At 36.2% G+C, this 27,745-nt stretch overlaps 1 protein-coding gene across 3 annotated transcripts; it reads left to right on the top strand.

The window, feature by feature from the left end:
- LOC123564607 (mitotic spindle assembly checkpoint protein MAD1-like) lies at positions 1-27,745 on the top strand. Of its 3 annotated transcripts, none has more exons than XM_045358309.2 (17): positions 1-115; positions 7,275-7,499; positions 8,215-8,372; positions 10,322-10,504; positions 11,279-11,403; positions 13,021-13,102; positions 14,001-14,131; positions 14,536-14,650; positions 15,611-15,675; positions 16,958-17,044; positions 17,956-18,100; positions 18,375-18,572; positions 19,338-19,426; positions 21,561-21,651; positions 23,169-23,391; positions 24,324-24,514; positions 27,330-27,745. In XM_045358309.2, exons 2-17 carry the CDS (start codon positions 7,322-7,324, stop codon positions 27,486-27,488), a joined length of 2,220 nt encoding a protein of 739 aa, XP_045214244.1. In that variant the 5' UTR covers positions 1-115; positions 7,275-7,321; the 3' UTR covers positions 27,489-27,745. The 3 variants fall into 3 exon arrangements, with proteins under 3 accessions (XP_045214244.1, XP_053393249.1, XP_045214246.1); XM_053537274.1 differs by having other exon boundaries at positions 10-147; positions 15,611-15,669; XM_045358311.2 differs by having other exon boundaries at positions 10-147.

The raw sequence follows: 27,745 nt of genomic DNA, 5'->3' as shown, positions 1-27,745 counted from the left end.
CCAAAACTATCAAACATGCAACCGGTTAATCTGAAATACATATTAATCAAGAGTCTCTTGACTGGTTCCATGATCTACTTTTGAAATGAGGATGGAATTACAGTAGAATTTGCTGGTTTTACATACATTTTGTTCTTAATTTTAAAAGTAATGAACTTACACTTTTCTGTCTAATTGGTTTGAATCTGATGGATAAAAACCATTTATATTTACTTATTTGTAGTGTCTTGCAGTAAATTGTAATGTCCGTACTCGTATCAAGTCGTACTGACATGTTTCGTACTCGGTCAAGCAGAAAAGCATAAGGCCTACATGTCCCAGGAATAAATGGTCGTGGTAGTGAAAAACACTACTTTAGTGAAATTAAAAAAACAATTTGTTTTTGCAGATTTCTCACTCAACTGGACTGTGTTCCTATTGCAACACCAGGGGTGTAAAATTTCACTCGCCCTCTCGCATTGGCGAGTTAAAGTCTGGATAGGACGAGTGGATCTCGCTGTATACTCGACCGATCGGGCGAGTGGTTTTTACGTCGTAGCTTTAATGAAATTCAGAAATTACATCTTGAAAAACGTCAACAAACTTTGAGATAGTTCAGTTGCTACTTTGATTGACTGGAATTTACCCGCGAATCGTAAAGATATCAAAACGTCATGCCGGTAATTTTCCATTCCGAGAGCACGTGCGACCTATCGTAATATCAATTTTACATCTCTGTTACTTTTGTTTATCGACACGTACACAAAAAAAACGCGTGTAGTGCATTCATTTTTTTAACATTATCGCTTCAATTTTTCAACATCGCTTGAGAAGTAATACAATTTGAATTCTATTAAGATTTCAATAAAATATCGACGGAAATGTAAGCAAATTTGTATGAAAACGGTCGAATTGTCATATAATCATTTGTTAAATTTCTAACAGCGCGATCTTAATTACTGATTTCTTTCTAAGAGAAAATAAGTGATACATACTATGGGTATAAAATTCGGACTTTTGACCAGAAAGAACAAAAAACAGAATTAAAAAATCTTAAATAATGAAAAAGCGGCAGTAAGATAAATACATTGAGTAAAACGATTTTTTTGGTAAAATGGTTTTTGTTAGTGCAGCGGAATACGGTACGTGACCTCGTGGACGTAAATAGAAATGTGGTTTTAAAATAAAACAAAATGATGTTGTTGCGGTTTTTAGTAAGTTTTAAATGAATCTTTGTACATGTATTTTTTTTTATAAAATATTCTTCTCAAACGATAAAGTAAATTCCTTGAGGGCAAATAGGTCACATGGCACGAAAACTGTAATATGACGTAATGCCATGACAATCTCGTGCAACAATACCGCTTTGATCTCCACTTCAGATGTCATGATACCGACACACTTCTTTTAGCTCTTTGAGAGGATGTTAATTGATGATGAAAACAGGCCAGTTACTTAGTTTATCAACAGAATAATTACCGATGATCGACAACTTTTTTTTTTTCGCTTTCAAGACGGGTAGGTGGATGATGATTATTGTGTCCATAGTTTTAGGACACTTCAAAATAATTATTTTTCGGGAAATAAGTCTTGAGAAAATGAAAATAACTGATGTTTAATACTTTCCTGACACTTTGGGAAACTACGGTAGGGGCTAGACTGTGATTATTTTTACTATTGATGCAGTTATTATGGAGAGCAACTTGATGGTGGACATGACAAAATTAGTGAAAGAAAAATGTCTGGTGTGAAAAGGAAATTTAAAAGTAGCAAAAATAAATAATCAAAAAGGAAATATAGTGTACGAGCTATGTGTTATGTTTGAAATTTGCTTGTTGTACATAATACTCCTTCCATAAAATGTGACAGTATTAAAAATGTCAATTATTAAGGCGAGTGAATGTCCACTAAGGGCGAGTAGATTTTACTAGCTACTAGTCCTGCAGGGCGAGTGGTATGAAAAAGAATTTTACACCCCTGAACACAGGAGCAATAACAACAGGAAAAATAACTGTTGTAAACCCATGATTCTGGATTTCCATAGTGACACAGAACTGAAGTGCTCCCATTCACTTATTATTAAATACAATACAATTTTTAAGTCGTAAAAGTGTACAGATTGGAAATTACACACTGTTTTTAGCTCACCTGTCACAAAGTGACAAGGTGAGCTTTTGTGATTGCGCGGTGTCCATCGTCCGTCCGTCCGTCCGTCCGTAAACTTTTGCTCGTGACCACTCTAGAGGTCACATTTTTCATGTGATCTTTATGAAAGTTGGTCAGAATGTTCATCTTGATGATATCTAGGTCAAGTTCAAAACTGGGTCACGTGCCGTCAAAAACTAGGTCAGTAGGTCTAAAAATAGAAAAACCTTGTGACCTCTCTAGAGGCCATAATTTTCAATCGATCTTCATGAAAATTGGTCAGAATGTTCATCTTGATGATATCTAGGTCAAGTTCGAAACTGGGTCACGTGCGGTCAAAAACTAGGTCAGTAGGTCTAAAAATAGAAAAACCTTGTGACCTCTCTAGAGGCCATATATTTCACAAGATCTTCATGAAAGTTGGTCAGAACGTTCACCTTGATGATATCTAGGTCAAGTTCAAAACTGGGTCACGTGCCTTCAAAAACTAGGTCAGTAGGTCAAATAATAGAAAAACCTTGTGACCTCTCTAAAGGCCATATTTTTCATGGGATCTGTATGAAAGTTGGTCTGAATGTTCATCTTGATGATTTCTAGGTCAAGTTCGGAACTGGGTCACGTGCCATCAAAAACTAGGTCAGTAGGTCTAAAAAGAAAAACCTTGTGACCTTTCTAGAGGCCATATATTTCACAAGATCTTCATGAAAATTGGTCAGAACGTTCACCTTGATGATATCTAGGTCAAGTTCGAAACTGGGTCACGTGCCGTCAAAAACTAGGTCAGTAGGTCTAAAAATAGAAAAACCTTGTGACCTCTCTAGAGGCCATATTTTTCAATGGATCTTCATGAAAATTGGTCAGAACGTTCACCTTGATGATATCTAGGTCAAGTTCGAAACTGGGTCACGTGCCATCAAAAACTAGGTCAGTAGGTCAAATAATAGAAAAACCTTGTGACCTCTCTAAAGGCCATAATTTTCATGGGATCTGTGTGAAAGTTGGTCTGAATGGTCATCCTGATGATATCTAGGTCAAGTTCGAAACTGGGTCATGTGCGGTCAAAAACTAGGTCAGTAGGTCTAAAAATAGAAAAACCTTGTGACCTCTCTAGAGGCCATATATTTCATGAAATCTTCATGAAAATTTGTCATTATGTTCACCTTGATGATATCTAAGTCAAGTTCGAAAGTGGGTCACGTGCCATCAAAAACTAGGTCAGTAGGTCAAATAATAGAGAAACCTTGTGACCTAACTAGAGGCCATATTTTCCATGGGATCTGTATGAAAGTTGGTCTGAATGTTCATCTTGATGATATCTAGGTCAAATTTGAAAGTGGGTCACGTGCCGTCAAAAACTAGGTCAGTAGGTCTAAAAATAGAAAAACCTTGTGACCTCTCTAAAGGCCATATTTTTCAATGGATCTTCATGAAAGTTGGTCTGAATGTTCATCTTGATGATATCTAGGTCAAATTCGAAACAGGGTCATGTGCGGTCAAAAACTAGGTCAGTAGGTCTAAAAATAGAAAAACCTTGTGACCTCTCTAGAGGCCATACTTGTGAATGGATATTCATAAAAATTGGTCAGAATGTTCACCTTGATGATATCTAAGTCAAGTTCGAAAGTGGGTCACGTGCTTTCAAAAAGTAGGTCAGTAGGTCAAATAATGAAAAAACGTTGTGACCTCTCTAAAGGCCATATTTTTCATGGGATCTGTATGAAAGTTGGTCTGAATGTTTATCTTGATGATATCTAGGTCAAGTTTGAAACTGGGTCAACTGCGACCAAAAACTAGGTCAGTAGGTCTTGAAATAAAAAAACCTTGTGACCTCTCTAGAGGCCATACCCTTGAATGGATCTTCATGAAAATTGGTCAGAATGTTCACCTTGATGATATCTAGGTCAAGTTTGAAACTGGGTCACGTGCCTTAAAAAACTAGGTCAGTAGGTCAAATAGTAGAAAAACCTTGTGACCTCTCTAGAGACCATATTTTTCAATGGATCTTCATGAAAATTGGTCAGAATTTTTATCTTTATAATATCTAGGTCAAGTTCAAAACTGGGTCACATGAGCTCAAAAACTAGGTCACTATGTCAAATAATAGAAAAAACGACGTCATACTCAAAACTGGATCATGTGGGAAGAGGTGAGCGATTCAGGACCATCATGGTCCTCTTGTCTTAAATGAAAGTACCATTTATATCCCCGTGACATCGGTTTTCGACGACGCAAGGAACCATACGATTGCCAAAAATAGGAAAGGAGAATAATTAAATTGCCTACTTGTCAAGCGACAAAACAATACAAGACCTTCACTTTGTGTGTGGTTATTATCCGGAAATCTGATTTTTGCAAGTTCAATTTGGATAAAAACGGAAGTTGGTTGAAAGCACCTGCTCGCACTTTACGACTTATGTATTCGACGGTTCCCGCCAATCACGCTAAAAATCTATACCGTACATTGAATTTAGTACAAATCATCATCTATAACGAGAATCATTTATTGTTATGCATTTTATTAACGTTTTAAACGTATTCAACGGTATTTAATATATTTTCAGTGAGTTATTGGTAAGTCCTATTCAAATTTGCATTTATTAAATATCATTGATTGTTAAAGTTTGGGCACCTTACATAAATCGGCTCTGCTCCGTGTTACTCATGTAGATCTTTGCACCCAACCTTAACATTTATTAAGTAACACCCAATTAACAATGTACATGGGATTTTTTTATCAATTTCTGCCTGAATTGTTAACAATTAGCATTTGCAATGTAAGCACATCTTAAAGAATGGCTTTAACGTTCTTAGTTTATTCTGCAAGGGAGTCATCTAAATTAGATCGTGATATTTTTACTGTGTGGTATAGGGTTTTTAAAAGCATGACACGACCAATAACAACAAAGATGGCCGTGTCTGCAGACGAACATCTAAACTATTTTTATGCTTCTAAGTGATTCAATAAGAGTGTCACTGAAATACCAGTTTTGGGATTAAATTAAAGATGTATAAAACGGTATGTTGATATTAATTTATCATTTTACTTTACATTTTTATTTGATTAAGACATAAAATGTAGACACGTGTAGAACTTTGTTTATTCTACCAAAATACCATGTGATCACCACCTGACATGCGCGGGATATGCAAATTAACCGGAAATATTGATATCGTCGAAAACGTATGTCCGTCGAAAACGTAAGTCGTGGGGATATGCATGGCCATGGAGCTAAAATGTCATTTTCAGTTTCTTTATGAATGGCTTCGAAATCTCTCGAACGAATTAAGAGAAATCTTCCAGGGCTCAAATTGAACTTTTCTGGTCACTTGCAAATTTTAACAAGTAGCTTTTTTCTCACTTACTAAATCTGAAAATCTACTTGCAAATTTAGACTTTCAAATTGAAAGTCTAAATTTGCTCTAGATTTTCAGATTTGAATTCAATTAAAAATGTTACAATATCCTTAAAAATCATGATAGAACATTAATATTGTTTGCAGGGTTTTCTTTCAATCTTTGACACACAGTTTTGTGAGCATTATTGATGGCCAACTTATTTTGGCGACACGAATTTTCGTACCCAATATTGTAAGTAAGTTCAGATTCCCACGTAGGTACGAAGTAGTAAGGTAGACTGTGTTCTAGTCCAAATAATAGGACATTTTGGGACAGCGTAATAACTTGACTGTCGCTGAGGGATGACAGCTATAAAATAACAGATCATAAAAAAGTCTATAGACAAGCTTACTGTCGCTGAGTGGCTGCTTTTTAATTTCTGACATTTGTAGCCACCACAGTTTGACCGTCACAATATAAAACAAACTGTATGCGTTGGATCAGTTCGACTAAAAATAAGTCATCCCAGTAAGCCAAATAAGCTTAACTGCGTTCTAGATTTAATTATCGGATTGACCTCTATGTCTCTATACAGTAAACCATTCAACAAAAATGGCTCACCAACAAAAGATGATGTGTTTTCTGTCTTCTGCAGCCGAGGAAAACCCTGTCACTGCCTCTTCCGCAAACAAAACCGAAGCAGTAACAAAAACCACAACAATTTCAACTATTATTTGTACTTGCAAAAAGATTCATGTGACATTTTATCTACTCGCATTCCGTGAAATCTACTCGCATGTAGCATCAATAATTTTCTAACATACTTAATATGCTGTTGATGACCCTTCGTGATTACATGATCCCTTGACCATGACTTTGACCTGACCTACTTTCTTCTTTTTTAAGATATTGCCATAAAATTTGGACTACTTGTACAGTTTTGAACACACATCTCAAAACTGACTTTCAGTGACCTTAATTTGACCTACTGACTTTCAGTGACCTTCATTTTGACCTACTGACCTACTTCCTTCTTTTTAAGGTAAGCAATGAAATTTGGAGATCTTTGTACATTTCCTCCCTGTACAATATACAAATGCAATGTATCATATTTTCAATACCCCTGTTCATCTGACAAAAAGCTGCTCTCTAGGGGTATTTACTAGTGATAGGTCTTGTTTGATCTGGACTGTATGAAACTTTTTTAATAGTGGAGCTCTTGTTGTCGCCCTTACATTGGCATCCACATCACAAAAGCTTTATCCACATCACAAAAGCTTTAACAAGGTCAAATGCTTTCAAAGTTCACTTTTTTCTTCAGCGTCATTAGGTATTCTCACAGGACAAGTAACATAACTCTAGCTTTTATTTCTAAACCTAGCCACACACACACACTAGCTTTTTTTCATCAAATAAGCACTTTTTAAACTTTGAGATTTTAGTTAAAGTTTTGCATGTAAGCAGGTTTCTCAGAAAGCAATGACTAATGCTGACTTAAAAAGTTTGTTGAAAGTTTTGCTTGTAACTTGTGTTTTTCAGGAACTGTTAGTAAGTCTTTGGCATATGAAATGACCATTCTGAACTTGGCTCCGTGACTGAACTTTGTTTACAAAATTATGCCACTTTTTCATCTTAGAATATTTTGGTAAATTTTTGTATGTTTAAAAGTTTACAAAATTATGCCACTTTTTCATCCTAGAATATTTTGGTAAAGTTTTTGTATGTAGGCTAGTTATATGTGGAAGGGTTTGAAATAGTTGAGTGGGCTGATAGCTCTTGCTTAAAGATGATCTAACAAAAATGTTTTATTTCAGTTGCAAGTCACTCTAGCTGTTATTGATGTTGTAATACTACGAAGACAATGGCTTTCTTTGATGAGAATACAAGTGTAGTTCGCATGAAGAGGGACTTTGATCAGTTTGTACAGGACCATGATGAAAGTAGAGGGGTGGGGATATTCAGTTTAGACAACTTAAGCAACACTAGCTTCAGGAATAGGTCCGGAGATAGCGGATCTGTATCTGTGCAGGCTTTACTTGGTGAGTACTTGCTTGTGTAGCATTGAAAAAACGAGTGGATCATCTAACTGTTTTTACGTTAGGTTTGTTATTGGTATGACTACGGAGGCACAACAGTTGTTTTTTACGAGCCTGGAGGTTTTATACCTGTATAGCTTAATAATGGTATGACTTAGGTTCAAGAAAAAAAACTTGAGCAAATACTACTATGTACATTCAGTGATAAATGGTATTATAATATAAAAGTAAATAGAAATGCTAAAAAGTGGATATGTTGAACTTGAAAAACAAAAATAGGGATTATATGTTTAGAAATATACACATTGTTGCCTTTTTTATGCCCCCGGCAGGCATATAGTGATTGTCCTGTCCGTCCATCCGTTCGTCCGTCCGTACGAGGTTAACCAAACGGGACCGTTTCGTCTAGCATCAATACCCCTAACTAGAATGACTTTATACTAATGCAGATGTAACCTGTGACCATTCCTCATCTTCAGATATCACCTGACCTCAGTTTGACCTTGACCTTGACCTCATTTTGGACTTAAGTTGCTTTGTATCAACAAGGATGCCACCGGGGGCATCAAGCGTTTATTGAATGCAGCTCCTTGTTTCCACATGTTTTGATATTTCTGCACAATATACTGGTATTAGTTTTTGGTAGGTTGTAAGTTTTCTATTCTTGGCAGTTTTTTACATTTTGTGTTGGAATGATAATTTGGTTCTAAATTACTAGAGAAAGAGAAGAGTTATAAGTTGAAAGAAGCAGACTACATCGCTGCAAGAAGTGAGATAACCCGACTAGAGGCAAAGATAGCATCACTTGAAACATCCAATAAGAGGGCGAAACTTGATTATGAACAGCAGATAGAAGCAGTCCAATGCGAAAAATCAGTAACTTGTTTTGTTTCTTCAGTTAATGAATGTTTTTGTTATGTTAAAATCACTATAAAGTTCAGAAACAGTTATATATTCCTCCTTAGAATACATAACGTACTTAACATATCAGAGATCAAATTGAGCCTTCTGCCAAAGTGTAATAAGTAAAATCCTATTTATATTTTATTTTTAAACAGCAACTGATATTTCATGTTGCATTCCCTAAGATGTTAGTTACAGACCTTAGTCATGTTCATCCTGATTGTGACACTCATGGACATTTCCCAACACTTAGGCCATACCAAATTGATATGTCGTTCGTCTGAACTACTGCATCAATAATTTCATTCCCGAGAAAAAAAATAAAAATCACCCGCCCGCACGTACATAAAAATCTCCGAAAAAAATTTTTTTTTCCGATTACGCGGTCCGGAATAATAACGGCAAAACAGGTTTTTTCGCTGTTTTAATGCGTCAAAGTGATATTGATCGGATTTCGTGCATCCGTAATACATGTAGCTGATGACCCAAACTCAAAAAGTCAGGAATTATGGTGTTGTCCATCATTTGTTTTAAATCTGGAGTGTCTGTGCTAGTGCCACACATGGTCTTCGATGTACCGGTAGGTAATGAAGTAGCCACGTTCTACGTTTGTTCAATACAGTGAAAAGAACAAAGCCCAACTTGTAAGACGTGCATGGGGATGCAGTTAAAATTATTTGGATTAAACATAGAAATATTGTTCAGATATAAAGTTTTCAAACCATTTGTTATCAGTTGTTTAGTTTAGTATGTTAGATCTAGAGCCCAAAGCCGAGGCCGACTACTATCTTAAAAAAATGTTTGTTCACAGGTCCTGACTGACCCATCACATTGTCTCGACCCAAATCTTTTTATACGTAACTTCTTTTGTACAGCAGTCAGATATTCTATCAAAACACATTTAGTCAATTTAAAAAATGTTTAGCTTTTCAAATAAATAGTGTAGATATGAAAATAATTTCTAACAAAATCTGTCCTTTTGTAACCCCAATTTTTTGCCTGTTTGTATATAAATTGGCTGTGAATTGATTGAACGAAATAAACTGAAAAAACAGACCTCCCCAACTCTAAATTTCTAGTTCAGTCAAAGCACAACAAATAACACTTTTAAGGGTGGCCATATTGGGATCATACTATGTCCGTCTGTTATCATTTTTGCCTGAAATGAATCTCTACCACAAAAACTTAAGCTAGCCTGATCTGTTAAGAAATTATTCAAAAGGGATTCGAGCAATGTCGAAGCATTTGTATGCCCAACTCTGTTTGGTCTCACTGGTCAAGTGGTTTATTTATTCCCCTCACCTCTATGGGTTAGAGTTCCACTAGGGGCACAAAGTTGTTCATGTGTCGAAGCCATCTAACTGTGTTTCAGAAATGTTATTCCACACATGTGCCTGTTTGGTCTTAAATATTCCTCATCCTGTGCCGTTAAATAGGCACGCCTTCAGATTAATGTAGAAAAATCAAAATTAAAAATAAGACACTCATCCCTTAGTAATTATAATTACAAAATAAATAAAAAAAAACAAAGTGATTCAGTGAGATTTGGCAAGAATTTATTTGCAAAATCATTCATGTAGTCTTTAAAACATGTAGAAAAGCTATATACTGTGTTAACCACACTGTAAATGTTTGATTTCTGTATTATTTCTAAAGAAATGTTAACTCATGTATAATCATAACCGCCTCCTCAAGGGTCCAAGTTGGGAAAAAAATTTTAAAAAGCCCGCTCGCTCCATATAAAATATACCCGCCTCTGAAAAAATGAAAATTGAGAAAAAAAAAATAAAATAAAAATTTCGCTCGCTCCTATTTTTTTTGAAAATTTTCCGAAGAACTATTAATCAATTTGGTATGGCCTTACTGATATTTTGGTGTTTCCTAATGTTAAATGTTTATACATTGATTTCTTACATCTCCAGCGCGAAAACCAGAGAATGTTGGATACTCAATCTCAGTTGAAGTTTCTGAAGGACCGGGAGTCTCAGGCCAATGAGGCATTGGCAGAGTGCCAGAAAGAGGCAGAGAGACAGAGGAAGAAATATGAGGAACAGATTCTCTCTCTACAGAAAGAGAGAATACAACTTTCAGATGAAATACAACAGGTGAATAATAAATAGTACATACTTCATGCATTTGACAAATTTCGCTGATTTTTTTAAATCGTCTTTGCTAATGTCTCAGTAAAGTGAAAGCAGTTAGGTTTTTTAGATCACTACTGGACCTCTGTGCTCTTTTAGGGTGCTGACTTCAAATCACTTGCCTCTCACCTCTGTGGGTCTTTAACCTGCTTCGTTCGCCACTTAGCTCAAAAAGGGAGAACGCAGATTTACGGATCGCGAGTTCGGTCCCCGGACGGGGCGTATGTTCTCCATGACAATTTGATATTAGACATTGTGTCTGACATCATTCGTCCTCCACCTCTGATTAATGTGGGGAAGTTGGTAGTTACTTGCCGAGAACAGGTTTGTACTGGTACAGAATCCAGGAACACTGGTTAGGTTAACTGCCCGCTGTTACATAACTGAAATACTGTTGAAAAACAGCGTTAAACCCAAAACAAAAACAAACTTTAACTTGCTCACATCATCATTAAGTCATTCAGCTGGATTGCCAAAGATTTGTGGTTCTACTTGGTTGCCTGCCCATGCCTAGATTAATGCATTTAGGTGCACTTACGGTTTTATGCAGCAGACATGAAACAGTTATATTTTTGCGAACTGCAGCTTTATTTTGCAAGATGCAGATGTAAACTATACATCGCTCTTGAGGTATCCAAGTACAGAAAAAGTGGATCAGACAGTAGTGTCACCCTCCACCATTAAAAGCTGGAAACTCGATATATTGATGAAAAGTCATTCAATGACATTTGTTTTCAGGAAAAGGAACAGAGTTGGGAAAAAATTACACAGTTGAAAAGTGAGATGATGAGAAATGACACGGAGCTGAAAATATGTACATGTGAACTGGAGGAAACTAAAGCTCAGCTAAAACTTCAACTCAAGTTAGTATATTTTTCAGCAAGCAGCTTGTTATACCATCAATCGGACATGAACTCATATTGTTGCATTTTTGATAAGGTTTCGGACTTGATGCATTCTTAGTTAAAAATTTAAAAGTTTCCTATTTATAACTGTAAAGTATAGGTAGATATATAACTTTGGATGATTGTCGGTGGTTAGTAGATGAGCCCCATTATTTTGGGGTTGTTATTCACGCTTCAAAGAAGACAAAGAAGTGGGAGTGTATATTGTATATCTTATGTTGGTCTGTCTTTCTGATGGTTGGTCAGTAGACTATTTGGTTTACGATCAATAACTGGAATGTGCTTTGTCTCACAGTGGTCAAACTTCTTCGGATGATTTCCTGTTGTCAGTAGATGACCCCTATTATTTGGGCGTTAGTAGGTCAAGGATACAGCAACCTTAAAACTGAAAACAGTTGCCTCTCAGTAACAAGAGTGGCTTGGCATAAAGTCATCAAACTTCATGCCTGTGGTCAGTAGATGACTCCCTGTTGTTTTAACTTTTGGGGTCAGCAGGCCAAAGGTCAAGGTCACAGTGACTTAGAGATTGAAACTGGTTTTCTCTCAGTAACTGAAGAATGCTTGAGCCTACTGCTTTCAGACTTCTTAGGATGATTGCATCTGGTCATTAGATGACAACTATTATTTTGGGGGTCAGTAGGTCAAAGGTCAAGGTAATAGTGATCTCGGGACCGAAAATGGGCCAAGCCATCTTGAAGGGCATAGGAGTTTTACTAACAGCTCTTGTTAGCTCAAACTTAAAAATGCATTAGACTGAAAATTACATATATAGCAGCCTATGACACTACATCATATTGGGCATATATTTTTTTTATGCCCCCGAAGGGAGGCATATAGTTTTTGAACCGTCTGTCAGTCTGTCGGTCTGTCAGTCTGTCCGCAATTTTCGTGTCCGGTCCATATCTTTGTCATCGATGGATGGATTTTCAAATAACTTGGCATGAATGAGTACCACAGTAAGACGACATGTTGCACGCAAGACCCAGGTCCGTAGCTCAAAGGTCAAGGTCACACTTAGACGTTAAAGGATAGTGCATTAATGGGCGTGTCCGGTCCATATCTTTGTCATCCATGGATGGATTTTCAAATAACTTAGCATGAATGTGTACCACAGTAAGACGACGTGTCGCGCGCAAGACCTAGGTCCGTAGCTCAAAGGTCAAGGTCACACTTAGACGTTAAAGGATAGTGCATTGATGGGCGTGTCCGGTCCATATCTTTGTCATCCATGGATGGATTTTCAAATAACTTGGCATGAATGTGTACCACAGTAAGACGACGTGTCACGTGCAAGACCCAGGTCCGTAGCTCAAAGGTCCTTAACTCTAACATCGGCCATAACTATTCATTCAAAGTGCCATCGGGGGCATGTGTCATCCTATGGAGACAGCTCTTGTTTTTTAATTTTATGTGCAGTATGAAAAACTCTGAATCAGTCTGCCTAGACAGAATTTACAGTTGTTGATGTCAATGTCAGCAGCTGCTCACTATTTTAATCTGAAATAGATGAATAATGTTTTGAACATGAAAATATAAACTTTTTTTTTTTATATGTTACTTAAACACTTATTTTAGGAGATCATCAGAAATAAGCAACCAAATGAAAGACTTAGAAGAACTAAGATTAAAATACACACAGGCGGAACAGAAAATAAAGGTAAATTATGGTACATGTATTTCTTTACTGTAGCAGTGATTGAAATGTCCACTGGTCCAGTTGGACTGTTTCACTAAAAAAACTGGGGGTCATGATTTCAGTCTCGGATTTGTAAAACGAAAATTACTAATGATATTTGGATGAGACTAAATAGAGATCTCTTTGTGCTTATTAGTGCTTTGTAGAGGAAATTTTGGAAAATGGAGCATTGTGACCCAAATGACTAGCTCTATTACAAGATACATAATACAGTGTATAGTATATTATATTGGTAGCAGTTATAAATGAACTGGGACATGCATACAAGAATTTGTAAGATTTTAAGTTGGTCATTTTCATGAGGGTTTTATGTCTGCTAACATGCTATCTGAACAACACACAAAATCAGAACTCGAATACATATCACAAATTCTTCATAATGGAAATAAGTCTGTTGTCTGTCTAACCGAGAAGTGAAAGTGATGTGAAAATAACCCAGTCTATAGAAAATATTCCAGTCTACATATTAAGAATAACCCAGTCTACAGAAAATATTCCAGTCTACAGAAAATAACCCAGTCTGAAGTGTTTGTTTATTGTAATCTGCTCTATGGTGAATCCACAGTGGTTGAAAAGAGCTTATATTTAAGACATCACTCGTATATAGCAAGACAAGAAGTGCTATTATAACGAAGTTTGAGACAACATAGATGATAATAATAGTAAATATATGAGGTTCTGTTTTACTTTTATCTTTAAATCCCGTATTCATTAAAAGTTGTCTAAATATGATCTGTATTTAACTATAGTAACACATTTATGGCCCTTTGCTTATTATTGTGATGAATGTGTAGCTAATAGCGTATGCAGATTTGGTGCACATATTAAAGTAATAGTATTTTTTTGTGGATATTTTCAGGATTTAGAGTTACAAATTGAACGTATGGAGGAAGACCATATTGTCGGAAAAGCTATGAAATCACAATTGACTACGTTTCAAGAAATGGAAAAAGAAAACAGAAGATTACTGGATGAAAACCAGTACTTAAGGTACATTGAAATATGTTCATATTTTGTAAGGATTTTCTTATTTGTCAGTGATAGGATAAAAGCCCACCTAGTTAGCTCATCTGGAGAAGAGAGAGAATGAAATAACTAGGGCATACGTTATAAAGGAAATCCATATAGGACAAAGGTGAAGCTGGTCTGTTTTATATTTATGAGGTGGCATATACCCAGTATCTGGTCACCAAATAACATTGTAACAATTTTACCTTGCCAACTGCCTTATATTTATTCAATTTATTACTTGACATTAATATCATAATCAGATGATTAAAAAACTCATTATCAGATGATTGAAAAACTAAACCAGTATGGAGTATTGTTTTACAAAATCAGTGTCGAAAACATGTAGAGGGTGAAATGGGAAAAATGTTATTAACATTTTACAGAGACATACAGGAGAACAACTTACTGCTAAAAGAACAGCACGACTCGATGAAGAAAAAGTTAGACAGGCTGGAAGATAAACTTGTTAATTACAACAAACTGGTAGCTGAAAATGAGGTAGAATTTTTATGCCCCCAAGGGGCATATTAGTTTTCAACTGTCCGTCCGTTCGTTAGTTCGTTCGTTCATTCGTTTGTTCGTTTGTCACAACGTTAACTTTACTTGCGAACCACTGCACCCAGGACCTTCGAACTTCACATGCTGATAGTACTTATTGAGTACACTACCCCTACTGACTTTGGGGTCACCAGGTCAAAGGTCAAGGTCACCAGGTCAAAGGTCAAGGCGCTGCGGGGGCATTTGTCACCATTAGTGACAGCTCTTGTTGAAAATGATAAGATATTTAAGTAGCCTGCATGGCTAGCTCTGACAGTAGATACAATATCAGACTGTGACTCACGAGGCTGTGAGTTAAATCAGTAGGGAGAGCATATCTTCTCAATGAAGATTTATCATTCCCCACCACTGAATCATGTACAGAAGTTGTCAGTTACTTGTGAAGAACAAATTGATATTGATATAAAGAATCCAAGAAACACTTGCTAGGATAATTTGAAAACCTTTGCATAACTTATTCGCTGTTGAAAAAATTGCTTTAACCCAATCACAGACAAAAAGACATATCTACTTCTTGCATACATAGTATATCAGATTTATACTATATGGTACTATATTTAATCATATATATGTGACTGTCTTGAAGTTAAATATGAGCCGTGCCATGAGAAAACCAACATAGTGGGTTTGCGACCAGCATGGATCCAGACCAGCCTGCGCATCCGCGCAGTCTGGTCAGGATCCATGCTGTTCGCTTTCAAAGACTATTGTTATTAAAGAAACCATTAGCGAACAGCATGGATCCTGACCAGACTGCGCGGATGCGCAGGCTGGTCTGGATCCATGCTGGTCGCAAACCCACTATGTTGGTTTTCTCATGGCACGGCTCAAATATTTTTTTTTTCAGTTTTGTTGTTGTTGCTTAATATTCAAACTTTCTTCCAACACATCCTTTTCCAGGTTATGAAAGCTCGATTAGATCATTGGGAAAATGCAGACAAATCAGGACATAGATTGAGGTATCTGTATGTACATCTTCTTTAATGATACATATGGAATGTGGGTAGGGACATGCCAGTTGCTAGTTGCTAGTTCTTAATTGCCAGTTGCCAGTTGCTAACTTGAATGATCAGAATCTGAGTCTTGCAGCTTTCGACAGACATGTGTCAGACATATTTTGTATCCTTTTGGTTATATACAATACAGTATATTGATTATAATTAGGGAGAGAGACAAGATAAAACTAAACGAGCATAAACTGACAAGTAGCAACTGGCATGTACCTTCCGTAGATACAGGAGAGAAATTGAAAAAATTGTTTTCAGTTATTCTTTATCATTTAGGTACTTTCAACAAAAATGACATATTGCCAGATTAAATATGTTTCTTTCTGTGAAGCTATATACAACTGTTGTATTCCAATTCTCAAGAAAGTTATTTACACTTAAGGCAGAAACACACCACTCAAGAAATGAAATTATTTTTTGGCAGAGTCTGTGTGAAATGAACAACAGAATATGACTGGCAAATTCATGAATTGCTCTAGTGATTCATGCTTAATTGCCAGTCATATACTGTTTTTCATGTAGAATGAATTAAAAAAAAATTAACATGGTGTTTCCATACATTGGACATAATTTGTTGTATTAACATTAGAATCTGCTTCCCAGTCATTCTGTTAATTGAAAAGAACAACTTGAATGCCATCTAAATAATGGTCTCTGTGACTTATAGTGGCATGTTATCACTTAGTGGCATTACTTTAACTTTGATGCCTTTTCTTTTGAAGCTCATAAGCAGTGAATGTCAGAATTTTCAGTGAAAGGAATTGGGAGATGTGAATATTTGGCTAAAATTGCTTACAAATCACATTATTATATGACTTTGTCTTGTATGGGAGGTTGCCAAGGGAAAGCAAATGTTAACGGCTAAACTGTCATTTGTTTGTTGAGTGAATTTGACTACTTTATACAAACATGATAAGGAGAAAGTTAAGACATATTAATACACTGAGGTCTATTTCCATCTCTTTTTAGAAGTTACTATATTTACACTATACTGTGAAATCATTAATATTCATGGGGGGCTAATTTTCGTGAATTTCATGGTTGAGTCAATCCACATAATTTAATCCCAATGAACAAGTAAATTCCCATTCATTTTATGTTCAGAAGTTGAAATCCACGAATTCATATCCCCACGAAATTGCCGTTTTGACCAAAACCACGAAATTTCATGCCCACGAAATTAAATGATTTTACAGTATTTACCACTTGCTATAACTACATACTTTTGAATTGTGAACAGGTCACCATCTGACTTGACAAAAAGAGTGACAGAACTACAGAATGCAGAAGCTATCATGTTGTCAAAGCAGGGGGAGTTACAGACCAGGTGAGACCCACTGAAAATCATTGGCCAAGTGCTTAAGTTTGCTGGCTTCTTATTATTTGACCCTCACCTCTGTGGGTTTGAGACCTGCTTTTAATGTAAGGAAGCCATCCAGTTTCGGATGGTTACAGGTTCTGCCTCGCTGCCTGCCTATGCTTGAAAGAATGTCCTGGTGTGAAAATGAAAACTATGAAAAGCCGGATAAACACCATACTGCCAGTATCAGTTCTACTTGGGTGCCTGCCAGTGCTTGAAAGAATGCCCTTATGTGACGGTTGGGTCTAACACTATTAAAAGCTGGATAAACACCATACTGCCAGTATCAGTGTGACTTAAAACCCAGCAAAAAATGGATAATTGTTATTACAGTAATTTATATCATAAATCATATTTACAGTAATCTTAGAGGATACAGAGTAAATGTGGATTACATCAAAAGAAAACTATTATAATGTAGTGGCTACCAAAATCTTTTGGGACACAACATACCTTTGTTAGATGGTCTGATAAGGAGGTGAAATCTTTACAAGAACAAGCAATTTTTAACCAGGTTTTCTGATTGTTATACCTAGTTATCAGTTTGGCACATGTTGTTAGGCTGGCAGCATCAAACTTACCATGTATACTCAATACCTCATTGGTTTGGATTGAAATATTCAGACAAAACTTAGTCAGTATGTAGCTTAAAGTAAGATCAGGTTTGGAATAACATGGATTCATTGGAGTCAAGGTCACTGTTACTGAGTATGAAAAAACATTGTCTGCTCTATAACTCATGATTGGATAAAGGGAATCAAGCAAAGTTAACATATAGTAATTATATCAAAACCATATTCATATTTGGCCAGTGGGGAGAGGTTATGATTTGAAAAGCCTGGTTTTTGCGGAATTACAACCTTTTGTTTGTTTTATAGCCTCCATTTGAAAGAGAATAGCCTGCATAGTCTACTAGAGCAAGTGAACTCACTACAACAACAGGTGGTCATAGAGAAAGGCAAACATCAACAAGAGGCAGAGCTTATAAAGAGGCTGAAAAGAAAACTCCTCCTTGTTACAAAGGTTTGTTGTTGAAATATACATAGGATGACATCATCACTGCAAGGACTTAACTTTGTTACTTTGACTTAAAACAATATGGTAATAAGATTAGGTTCAATAATGTTTTGAAGAAAATGATAACAGAATAAATGACTAAGAATATGCTAACATGGTTAGGTTTAGTATTAATGCTAGCAGTTGTATGAGTGAAGCTTGATCTTATATAGCATTATCTTTGAAAAAGTTTATAGTTGGTTATTGTATAATTGAAATCAATATAAACTGTTTCTGTTAGGAAAGAGATGGGTATAAACGTATCATAGATTCATACGAGAGTGAGGTTACAGTATCCATGGACTCAGCAGGTTCCTTAAGTAGGGTCCACCACCTTGAGGAGAGTGTACAGGGATACAAGAAACAAACAGAGTTCCTGGATGCAGAGTTAAACAGAGTGAACGAGGAACTTACATCAGCTAAACAACATGCTAGACAGGTGATTAGTATATGAGCCGTGCCATGAGAAAACCAACATAGTGGCTTTGCGACCAGCATGGATCCAGACCAGCCTGTGCATCCTCGCAGTCTGGTCAGGATCCATGCTGTTCGCTTTCAAAACCTATTGCAATTAGAGAAACAGTTAGCGAACAGCATGGATCCTGACCAGACTGCGCGGATTCGCAGGCTGGTCTGGATTCATGCTGGTCGCAAAGCCACTATGTTGGTTTTCTCATGGCGCGGCTCATTTGTATTTGCATATTTGTAGACCTTTTAGTATGTCTTCATAGGGTTAGGGAAGTAATTTTCTTTTCATCAGTTTTAGCTAGTGCTGTTAAGATTTGTTTGTGATAAATGAGCTGAGATAGTTATTGAGGCTGTGTTGAAAATCTTGGGGGTAATTAAATAATGAGGGTTTAGCATAACTATTGTATCATGTTTTTAAAATTCGCTAAGTTGTGACAGTTTTCTATTCAGCCCTTATTTATTATTCATTTGATATGTGCCAGTATTTAAAATCAAGTTTTGTACTACATTTTGAAACTATACCTGGCTACAGTACTAGAAGGCATAGGGGAAGAAAATTCTTTCAGATTTTTGTAAGCATGGTTGCTACACGATTGGTTGTTATAAATTTCATGGATTTTCTATCAAAACCCTCATAGATTGAATTTATGCATGGATTAATGCTAATCCAGAAAAGAAAAATGTGAAAATTAATTTCTGGCCATGTTTCTTATTCAACAGTATTTATATGTTGTAGGTTGAGTTGAGATTGTCACAATTACAGCATGCCAGTCACAATGGAGTATCATCTTCACCAGGAGATCAACAAACCATCCTTCATCTTAGGTTTGTTTGTTTTAGGTTTAGCATTGGTTTTCAACAGCATTTCAGTCATGTAACGGCGGGCAGTTAATCTAACCAGTGTTCCCGGATTCTTTACCAGTACTAACCTGTTCTCTGCAAGTCACTGCCAACTTCTCCACATAAATCAGAGGTGGAGGTGAAATTATTTCAGACACAATACAACCGCCTCGGTAGCTCAGCATTAAGAGGATAGTGCTAGGACTGGTCAGCCCGGTGTCAGTATAATGTGACTGGGTGGGATATTATGCCACGTGTCTACGGCTTGATATTCCAGTGAGGCAGCACTATAAAGTTGGGCATTGTGCTCACTGCTACAAGTAGACACAGTTGTTTATATGACTGAAAAATTGTTGAAAAAGACATTAAACCCGAACACACACACTCAGACACAGTACTTTTATCAAATTGTCACGGAGAACATTTGCCTCACCCAGAAATCAAGCTAAGCAGGGAAGCTATCTTAGGTTTGTGTCTGTAATAACATCTGAATAAAAAATACTGATACTGGGTTCTCTTTTCATTCTGAATGATTTATAATGACTTAAGAAAGTCTTTCAAGGACTGTAGTGGAGAAGACATAGGCAGTGAATTCTCCTAAAAGGAGAAGATATTCAGGTGACTGAGTGGTTGAGGTTCCTGTGTTCGAATCACTTGTGTGACATTTCTCTGTTAAATCTTGAAATTCCCTTTATACTGTGAAATCACTTAAATTCATGAAATTTCAGAGTATAGCTAAATTCTGTTTATTTTTAGCTCAGCTGAACTTTGTTCAGGGTGAGCCCTAAGTATAGGTGGATGGTGTGGCATCTGTCATCTACGTTTTAACTTAAACATCTCCTCAGAAACTACTGGTCAGAATTATGCTAAACTTGGTTTGTAGAATCCTGGCAAGGTCCTTGAGTTAAATATAGAAAAGCCTGTAAACAACTTCTTCTCATGAACTGCTTCATGGACACACATCAAACTTGATCTGTAGCGTCTTTTTAAGGTCCTCTCCTACATTTGTTCAAATGGGAGCATTTGGTCTGTGTTAGGGTTGCTAGAGCTAGCGTTAGAAAAAACTTTTCAGCAGCTCCTTCTCATGAACTGCTTTATGCACCTTCATCAGTCTTGGTCTAGACTGTAGCATCATTTTAAGGTCCTCTCCCAATTTTGTTCAAATGTGTGGCACTAAGGCCTCTTGAACTAAAAATAGAAAAACGTTTTAACAACTTCTTCCCATGAACTGCTTGTTAGATCTTGATTAAACTTGGTATGTAGCAATATAATGTTTAAAGTGAAGTTACTTGGCCCCTTTTAGAGGCCACTGGAAATAAAAGAAATAACTCCTGATTAAATGCTTGTTGGACCCTCATCAAACTTGGTCTGTAGCACCATTTTACTGTCCTCTTCAGTTTTGTTCAAAAATTGGGGCACTTGGGCCACTGGTCCTGAAAATGGAAAAAAAAACTTTGAATGACTGATTATGAACCTGTTGGTTCTTCATCAAAGTTAGTCTGTAGCATCATTTTAAGGTCCTCTTTTCAGTTTGTTCAGTGGGTGCACTTGACTCCTAATTTTGACCATTATAACTTAAATTAGAAATATCTTTAAACAACTTTTCATGAAGCGCTTGATGGATCTTCATCAAATCTAGTCTGTGGCATTTTTATAAAGTTCTGTGTTGAATTCTTGCAGATGGGGGCAGGGCACTTGGCCTCTTAAACAGACCATTAGAGCTAAAAATAGAAATGTGTTTAAATGATTTCTTCCTTGAAACTGTCAGAGGATCTTCATTCAACTTGGTCCATTGCTTGTAAGGTCCTGTCTCAAATTTTTTCAAATTGGGGCATTTGACCTGTTTTACTCAACACATTTTACCATTCATGTTTCAATATGTCATACATTTATTCAAGGGTCAGGTGAGCGACTTTATATTAAATTTCTGACAGTAGCATGATTTACTTTTTTGAAAATTTTCTCCACATATTTAATGTTGTTGTTATATGGAATCATTATAACATTTCTTTCTATTGCAGTTACTAACTAAAGAAAACCTTTTCTAAGTTAAAATAAATGACATAAAACCTAGTAAGGTATTAATATATTAAATTGTCTATTGATAATATTTTTCTAGAGAAAGGGTTGCCAACTTGGAGAAGGCACTGGAGAAATGTGAACAGGAAAAATATACACTGGAGTGTAGAATAGAGCAAAGACATTTACAGGTATATCTTTGTCACTTTTGCAAAAATATTTTACAGCTTTTGCTTTCAAAAGAAAGATGAATATTGAATGGAGTTTCTTTGAATACTTATTTTGTCTGAAGACTGACAATAGTGTTTATTTCCAGCAATAGTTTTAGGAATATGCATAGAGCTGTACTATGTAATTTTGAAAAGAGAAATGTGGATGAGTATTTGATTTTTAGGCTATGAAATGCTCTGTTGCAGCAAATTTAGCCCTGTATCAACTATTTTATCATTGAATAAGTCAAAAGAATTTCATTAGTTTTATTATTTATTATTATTGTGACCGCTTGATGTCCGTCGTCCGTTGTGCATAGTGCGTCATGCATGAACAATTTCTAAAAAAATCTTCTTCTTGAAAACTACTGGGCAGAATTACACCAAACTTCACAGGAATGATCCTTGGGTGGCCCCCTTTCAAAATTATTCAAAGAATTGAATTCCATGCAGAACTCTGGTTGCCATGGCAACCGAAAGGAAAAACTTTTAAAAATCTTTTTGTCCAAAACCACAGGGCCTAGGGCTTTGATATCTGGTGTGTAGCATCATCTATTGGTCCTCTACCAATATTGTTCAAATTATCCCCCAAGGGTCAAATATTGCTCCGCCCCGGGGGTCACATGGTTTATATAGACTTATATAGGGAAATCTTTGAAAATCTTCTTGTACAAAACCACATGGCCTAGGGCTTTGATATTTGGTATGTAGCATCATCTGGTGGTCCTCTACCAAGATTGTTCAAATTAACTCCCTAGGGTCAGATATGTCCCCGCCCCGGGGGTCCCAAGTTTTACATAGACTTATATAGGAAAAAATGTGTAAAAATCTTCTTGTCTGAAACCACAACACTTAGACCTTTGATATTTGGTTTGTAGCATTGTCTTATGGTCCTCAACCAAAATTATTCAAATTGTATCCCTTTGGTGAAAAGAGGCCCTGCCCTGGGGGTCCCAAGTTTTATATAGACTTATATAGGAAAAAGCTTTAAAAATCTTCTTCTCTGAAACCATACGACCTAGGCTTTTGATATTTGGTATGATGCATTGTCTAGTAATCTACCAAAAGTGTTCAAATTATGTCCCTAGGGTTAAAAGAGGCCCCGCCATGGGGTCACTTAGTTATTATGTGAGTTATATAGGAAAAATACCTAAAAAATCATCTGATCCTATTTCCAAGACTGTTTAATTATAACTACCTGATGACCCCAAGTAATATGATGTCACTTGACTGTGACCTTGACCTACTGACCTACTTTCTTGTTTTTTAAGATACAGCCTTGAAATTTTGATGACATACACAGTTTTGCACACAAATCGTAAAACTGAATTTCATTGACCATGAATGTGACCTACTGACTTTCTTAATATTTTATCATTAGTTTGACATTTGAAACATGTAGCTCATATTACTCAGGTGAGCGATCCAGGGTCATCATGACCCTCTTGTTTATTCTACTGAAGTTAGATAAAAAAAAACTACTATTCATGATTTCTCAGGGTGATTATGATCCAACAAAGTTAAAGGTGCTGCATTTCAAGATGAATCCTGTTGATATAGCAACAGAACAACGTAGAGAAGAGGTTTCTAAATTGAAAGCAGAGAATGAAAGATTGAAACAGAGAATTGAAATTCTGGAGGAAAATGAAGGCCGGATAGAAGACCTCACTGTCGCTGTTGAACAGAAATTGAAGGAGCCAGGATCTAGCAAAGATATTGAAGGTAACAGATTGCCATACAACCATTTTTGCTCGGAAAGAAACTTTATTTGGGTAGCAGATCTTTCTGTTAGGTTTGTGTATTATAATGTGCATTTGTACTGCCGAATATCATGATATTTTGCTATGTACTGGGATATTTTCCAGATCTAAGTCTAGGGAATTACGTCTTTGACAGGAATAAAGTCTTCATTTTTAGCTCATATGAGCAAAAAGGTCAAGGGTAAGATATTAGTATAGGTGGATGGTCCTGCTTCCATCGGTCCTTGTCCACAATTTACATAAACATCTACTCTCAAACTAGAGTTTAGAATTACACCAAACTTGGTCTGTAGCATCCTGACAACATACTCTCACAATTTTGAAACAGTTCTGCTTGACCCCTCTTAGGGGCCTCTACAGCTATAAATAGAAAACATTTTAACAATTTTTTCTCATGAAGTGCTTTTTGGATCTTCATCAAACTTGGTCTGTAGTATCATTGTAAGGTCCTCTCCCAACTTTGCTAAAAAATACAATTGTTACCATTCATGAATCAGTATCATACTTGTATTCAAAGTTAAAACAAAAGGTCAGTCAGATGAGGGCTACTATGGCACTCTTGTTAACTTTTGCCAGCTTGATATTTGCTGTTGAATATAGATCTTAGTCTGTGTCCACAATGTTTGACAGACATAGCATACACTCAGCATATGATGAATTATCAATAACAAACAAAAACAGTTCACATTATTTATGCATGACTGTATTTCTTGAAAAAACACATTTCATAACTTTTGTAGATACTTGTGATATTTTCTAAAAATATACCGTGCTTATGCTTCACATTTCCATATATACCACAATCAGCTGACAGCCCTACTTTCTATATTTTGAAAAAGAAAATGTTTGTAAAACTGCTGATAATTTGCTTTAACATCTTGTTCTGAACTTCAGAAATGCGGTCACAATTGACAACAGCAGAGTTGAAGAATAAACGTCTGATGGAGGCCTTTAAAAAGACGAGTCAGGAAATACGAGAAGTATGTTATCAGCTGACTGGATACAAGATAGATATCCCGACTTCCAACCAGTACAGGCTGACCAGCATGTATGCAGAGTCCTCTAACGACTTTCTGCTATTTAAGGTAAAATATTTATCTTTTTAACTAGACTAATATGTTTAAACTAGGGATGGGAACGAATAGTGAAATCAGTATTCGAATATTCGGTTTGCAATATTCGAATATTCGGCATGTTTTAATGGAATTTTTAAATCTTTATTAATTGATACATTTACACCTGTTGAAAACTGTTAATCCGTAACAGTAGCCCCTGTCAATTATGCATAGTCTTTTTCTTGTTAATTGGACATATTTTGATATACGATAAACAAACACGACAGAACAAACGGTTTTATTCTGAAATATTCCAAATAAACTATACTTAATATACACTAATTTACGAATATTCGAATTTGATTTTCATATTCGAATATTCGGCCGATTTTCGAATATCCGAATATTCGTTCCCATCCCTAGTTTAAACTAAACTAAGCAAGCATAGGTTAAAATTCATTTTGTTCTTTTCTTCATATGTTCTGTTTTTAGCTCACCTGTCACAAAGTGGCAAGGTGAGCTTTTGTGATCGCGCGGTGTCCGTCGTCCGTCCGTGTGTCTGTAAACTTTTGCTTGTGACCAACCACTCTACAGGTCACATTTTTCATGGGATCTTTATGAAAGTTGGTCAGAATGTTCATCTTGATGATATCTAGGTCAAGTTCGAAACTGGGTCACGTGCCATCAAAAACTAGGTCTGTAGGTCTAAAAATAGAAAAACCTTGTGACCTCTCTAGAGGCCAGATATTTCACAAGATCTTCATGAAAATTGGTCAGAATGTTCATCTTGATGATATCTAGGTCAAGTTCGAAACTGGGTCACGTGCTGTCAAAAACTAGGTCAGTAGGTCGAATAATAGAAAAACCTTGTGACCTCTCTAGAGGCCACATTTTTCAATGGATCTTCATGAAAATTGGTCAGAACGTTCACCTTGATGATATCTAGGTCATGTTCGAAACTGGGTCACGTGCCATCAAAAACTAGGTCAGTAGTTCAAATAATAGAAAAACATTGTGACCTCTCTAAAGGCCATATTTTTCATGGGATCTGTATGAAAGTTGGTCTGAGTGTTCATCTTGATGATATCTAGGTTGAGTTCGAAAGTGGGTCACGTGGCATCAAAAACTAGGTCAGTAGGTCTAAAAATAGAAAAACCTTGTGACCTCTCTAGAGGCCATATATTTCATGAGATCTTCATGAAAATTGGTCAGAATGTTCATCTTGATAATATCTAGGTCAAGTTCGAAAGTGGGTCACGTGCCATCAAAAACTAGGTCAGTAGGTCAAATAATATAAAAACCTTGTGACCTCTCTAGAGGCCATATTTTTCATGGGATCTGTATGAAAGTTGGTCCGAATGTTCATCTTGATGATATCTAGGTCAAGTTCGAAAGTCGGTCATGTGCCTTCAAAAACTAGGTCAGTAGGTCAAATAATAGAAAAACCTTGTGACCTCTCTAAAGGCCATATTTTTCAAGGGATCTGTATGAAAATTGGTCTGAATGTTCATCTTGATGATATCTAGGTCAAGTTTGAAACTGGGTCACGTGCGGTAAAAAACTAGGTCAGTAGGTCTAAAAATAGAAAAACCTTGTGACCTCTCTAAAGGCCATACTTGTGAATGGATCTTCATGAAAATTGGTCAGAATGTTCACCTTATGATATCTAGGTCAAGTTTGAAACTGGGTCACGTGCCTTAAAAAACTAGGTCAGTAGGTTGAATAATAAAAAAAAACTTGTGACCTCTCTAGAGGCCATACTTTTCATTGGATCTGTATGAAAGTTGGTCTGAATGTTCATCTTGATGATATATAGGTCAAGTTTGAAACTGGGTCATGTGCGATAAAAAACTAGGTCAGTAAGTCTAAAATTATTAAAATCTTTTGACCTCTCTAGAGGCCATATTTTTCATGGGATCTGTATGAAAGTTGGTCTGAATGTTCATCTTGATGATATCTAGGTCAAGTTCGAAAGTGGGTCACCTGCCTTCAAAAACTAGGTCAGTAGGTCAAATAATAGAAAAACCTTGTGACCTCTCTAAAGGCCATATTTTTCATGGGATCTGTATGAAAATTGGTCTGAATGTTCATCTTGATGATATCTAGGTCAAGTTCGAAACTGGGTCAACTGCGGTCAAAAACTAGGTCAGTAGGTCTAAAAATAGAAAAACCTTGTGACCTCTCTAGAGGCCATACTTGTAAATGGATCTTCATGAAAATTGGTCAGAATGTTAACCTTGATGATATCTAGGTCAGGTTTGAAACTGGGTCACGTGCCTTAAAAAAATAGGTCAGTAGGTCAAATAATAAAAAAAACCTTGTGACCTCTCTAGAGGCCATACTTTTCATAGGATCTGTATGAAAGTTGGTCTGAATGTTCATCTTGATGATATCTAGGTCAAGTTTGAAACTGGGTCACGTGCGGTAAAAAACTAGGTCAGTAGGTCTAAAATTATTAAAATCTTTTGACCTCTCTAGAGGCCATATTTTTCAATGGATCTTCATGAAAATTGATCAGAATTTTTATCTTGATAATACCTAGGTCAAGTTGAAAACTAAGTCACTATATCAAATAATAGAAAAAAAGACGTCATACTCAAAACTGGGTCATGTGGGAAGAGGTGAGCGATTCAGGACCATCATGGTCCTCTTGTTTCCCTTTGTATTTATTTTTTTTCAGAGGTACTACTGATGTCAAATTTGAGATATACTTTGACATAAAGATCAATTTTCAAATTCATGTCAGTGTTTGATCTTGTACTGATACTGCTATCATAAAATTCATTTGATTCTGGTCTTGCTGCATTTAGTTATCAGAGTTTGATGTAGTTACTGTTGATTTCAGCAAAACTCGAATGGCGATATAGAGATGTTGGGTACAAGCTTCTCGTCGACAATGCAGGACCTGATGGAGATGTATCTTATACGTCAAGATAGTATCCCAGCATTCCTTAGTGGTGTAACACTTGAATTGTTTTCCCGACAAACGATGAACTTTGGCTGATCAGTTTCATTTGATATTCGTATTATTGATTGATTAACAACATTAACCAGTGTTGGTACCCCTTGGGCTTTCAGAATTTAGGAAAAATAGCTTGTGTTGTTCAAGCAGTCTTAAACAGCAACTTTGAACTTGGTTGCAAAGGAAAAACTGTTACAGATTAAAGAAACTTCATGTAGTTATGTACTAACATAACAGTCTTGTTTTTTAATGTACCAAATTGAAATGTACATGTAATTGAAATATATTCTCAAAACATG

This window comes from Mercenaria mercenaria, chromosome 2, assembly GCF_021730395.1.
Source record: "Mercenaria mercenaria strain notata chromosome 2, MADL_Memer_1, whole genome shotgun sequence".
Taxonomy (NCBI): Eukaryota; Metazoa; Mollusca; class Bivalvia; order Venerida; family Veneridae; genus Mercenaria; species Mercenaria mercenaria.
Note: the sequence above shows the minus strand (reverse complement) of the source record. Positions and strands in the feature narration are given on the sequence as shown.

Bases quoted from the DNA above. Each gene is read 5' to 3' on its own strand.
- LOC123564607 (XM_045358309.2), top strand. From the start codon at position 7,322: ATGGCTTTCTTTGATGAGAATACAAGTGTAGTTCGCATGAAGAGGGAC. The intron at 11,404-13,020 runs GTTAGTATATTT...CACTTATTTTAG, and splicing joins CAGCTAAAACTTCAACTCAA to GAGATCATCAGAAATAAGCA. The intron at 14,132-14,535 runs GTACATTGAAAT...AACATTTTACAG, and splicing joins GATGAAAACCAGTACTTAAG to AGACATACAGGAGAACAACT.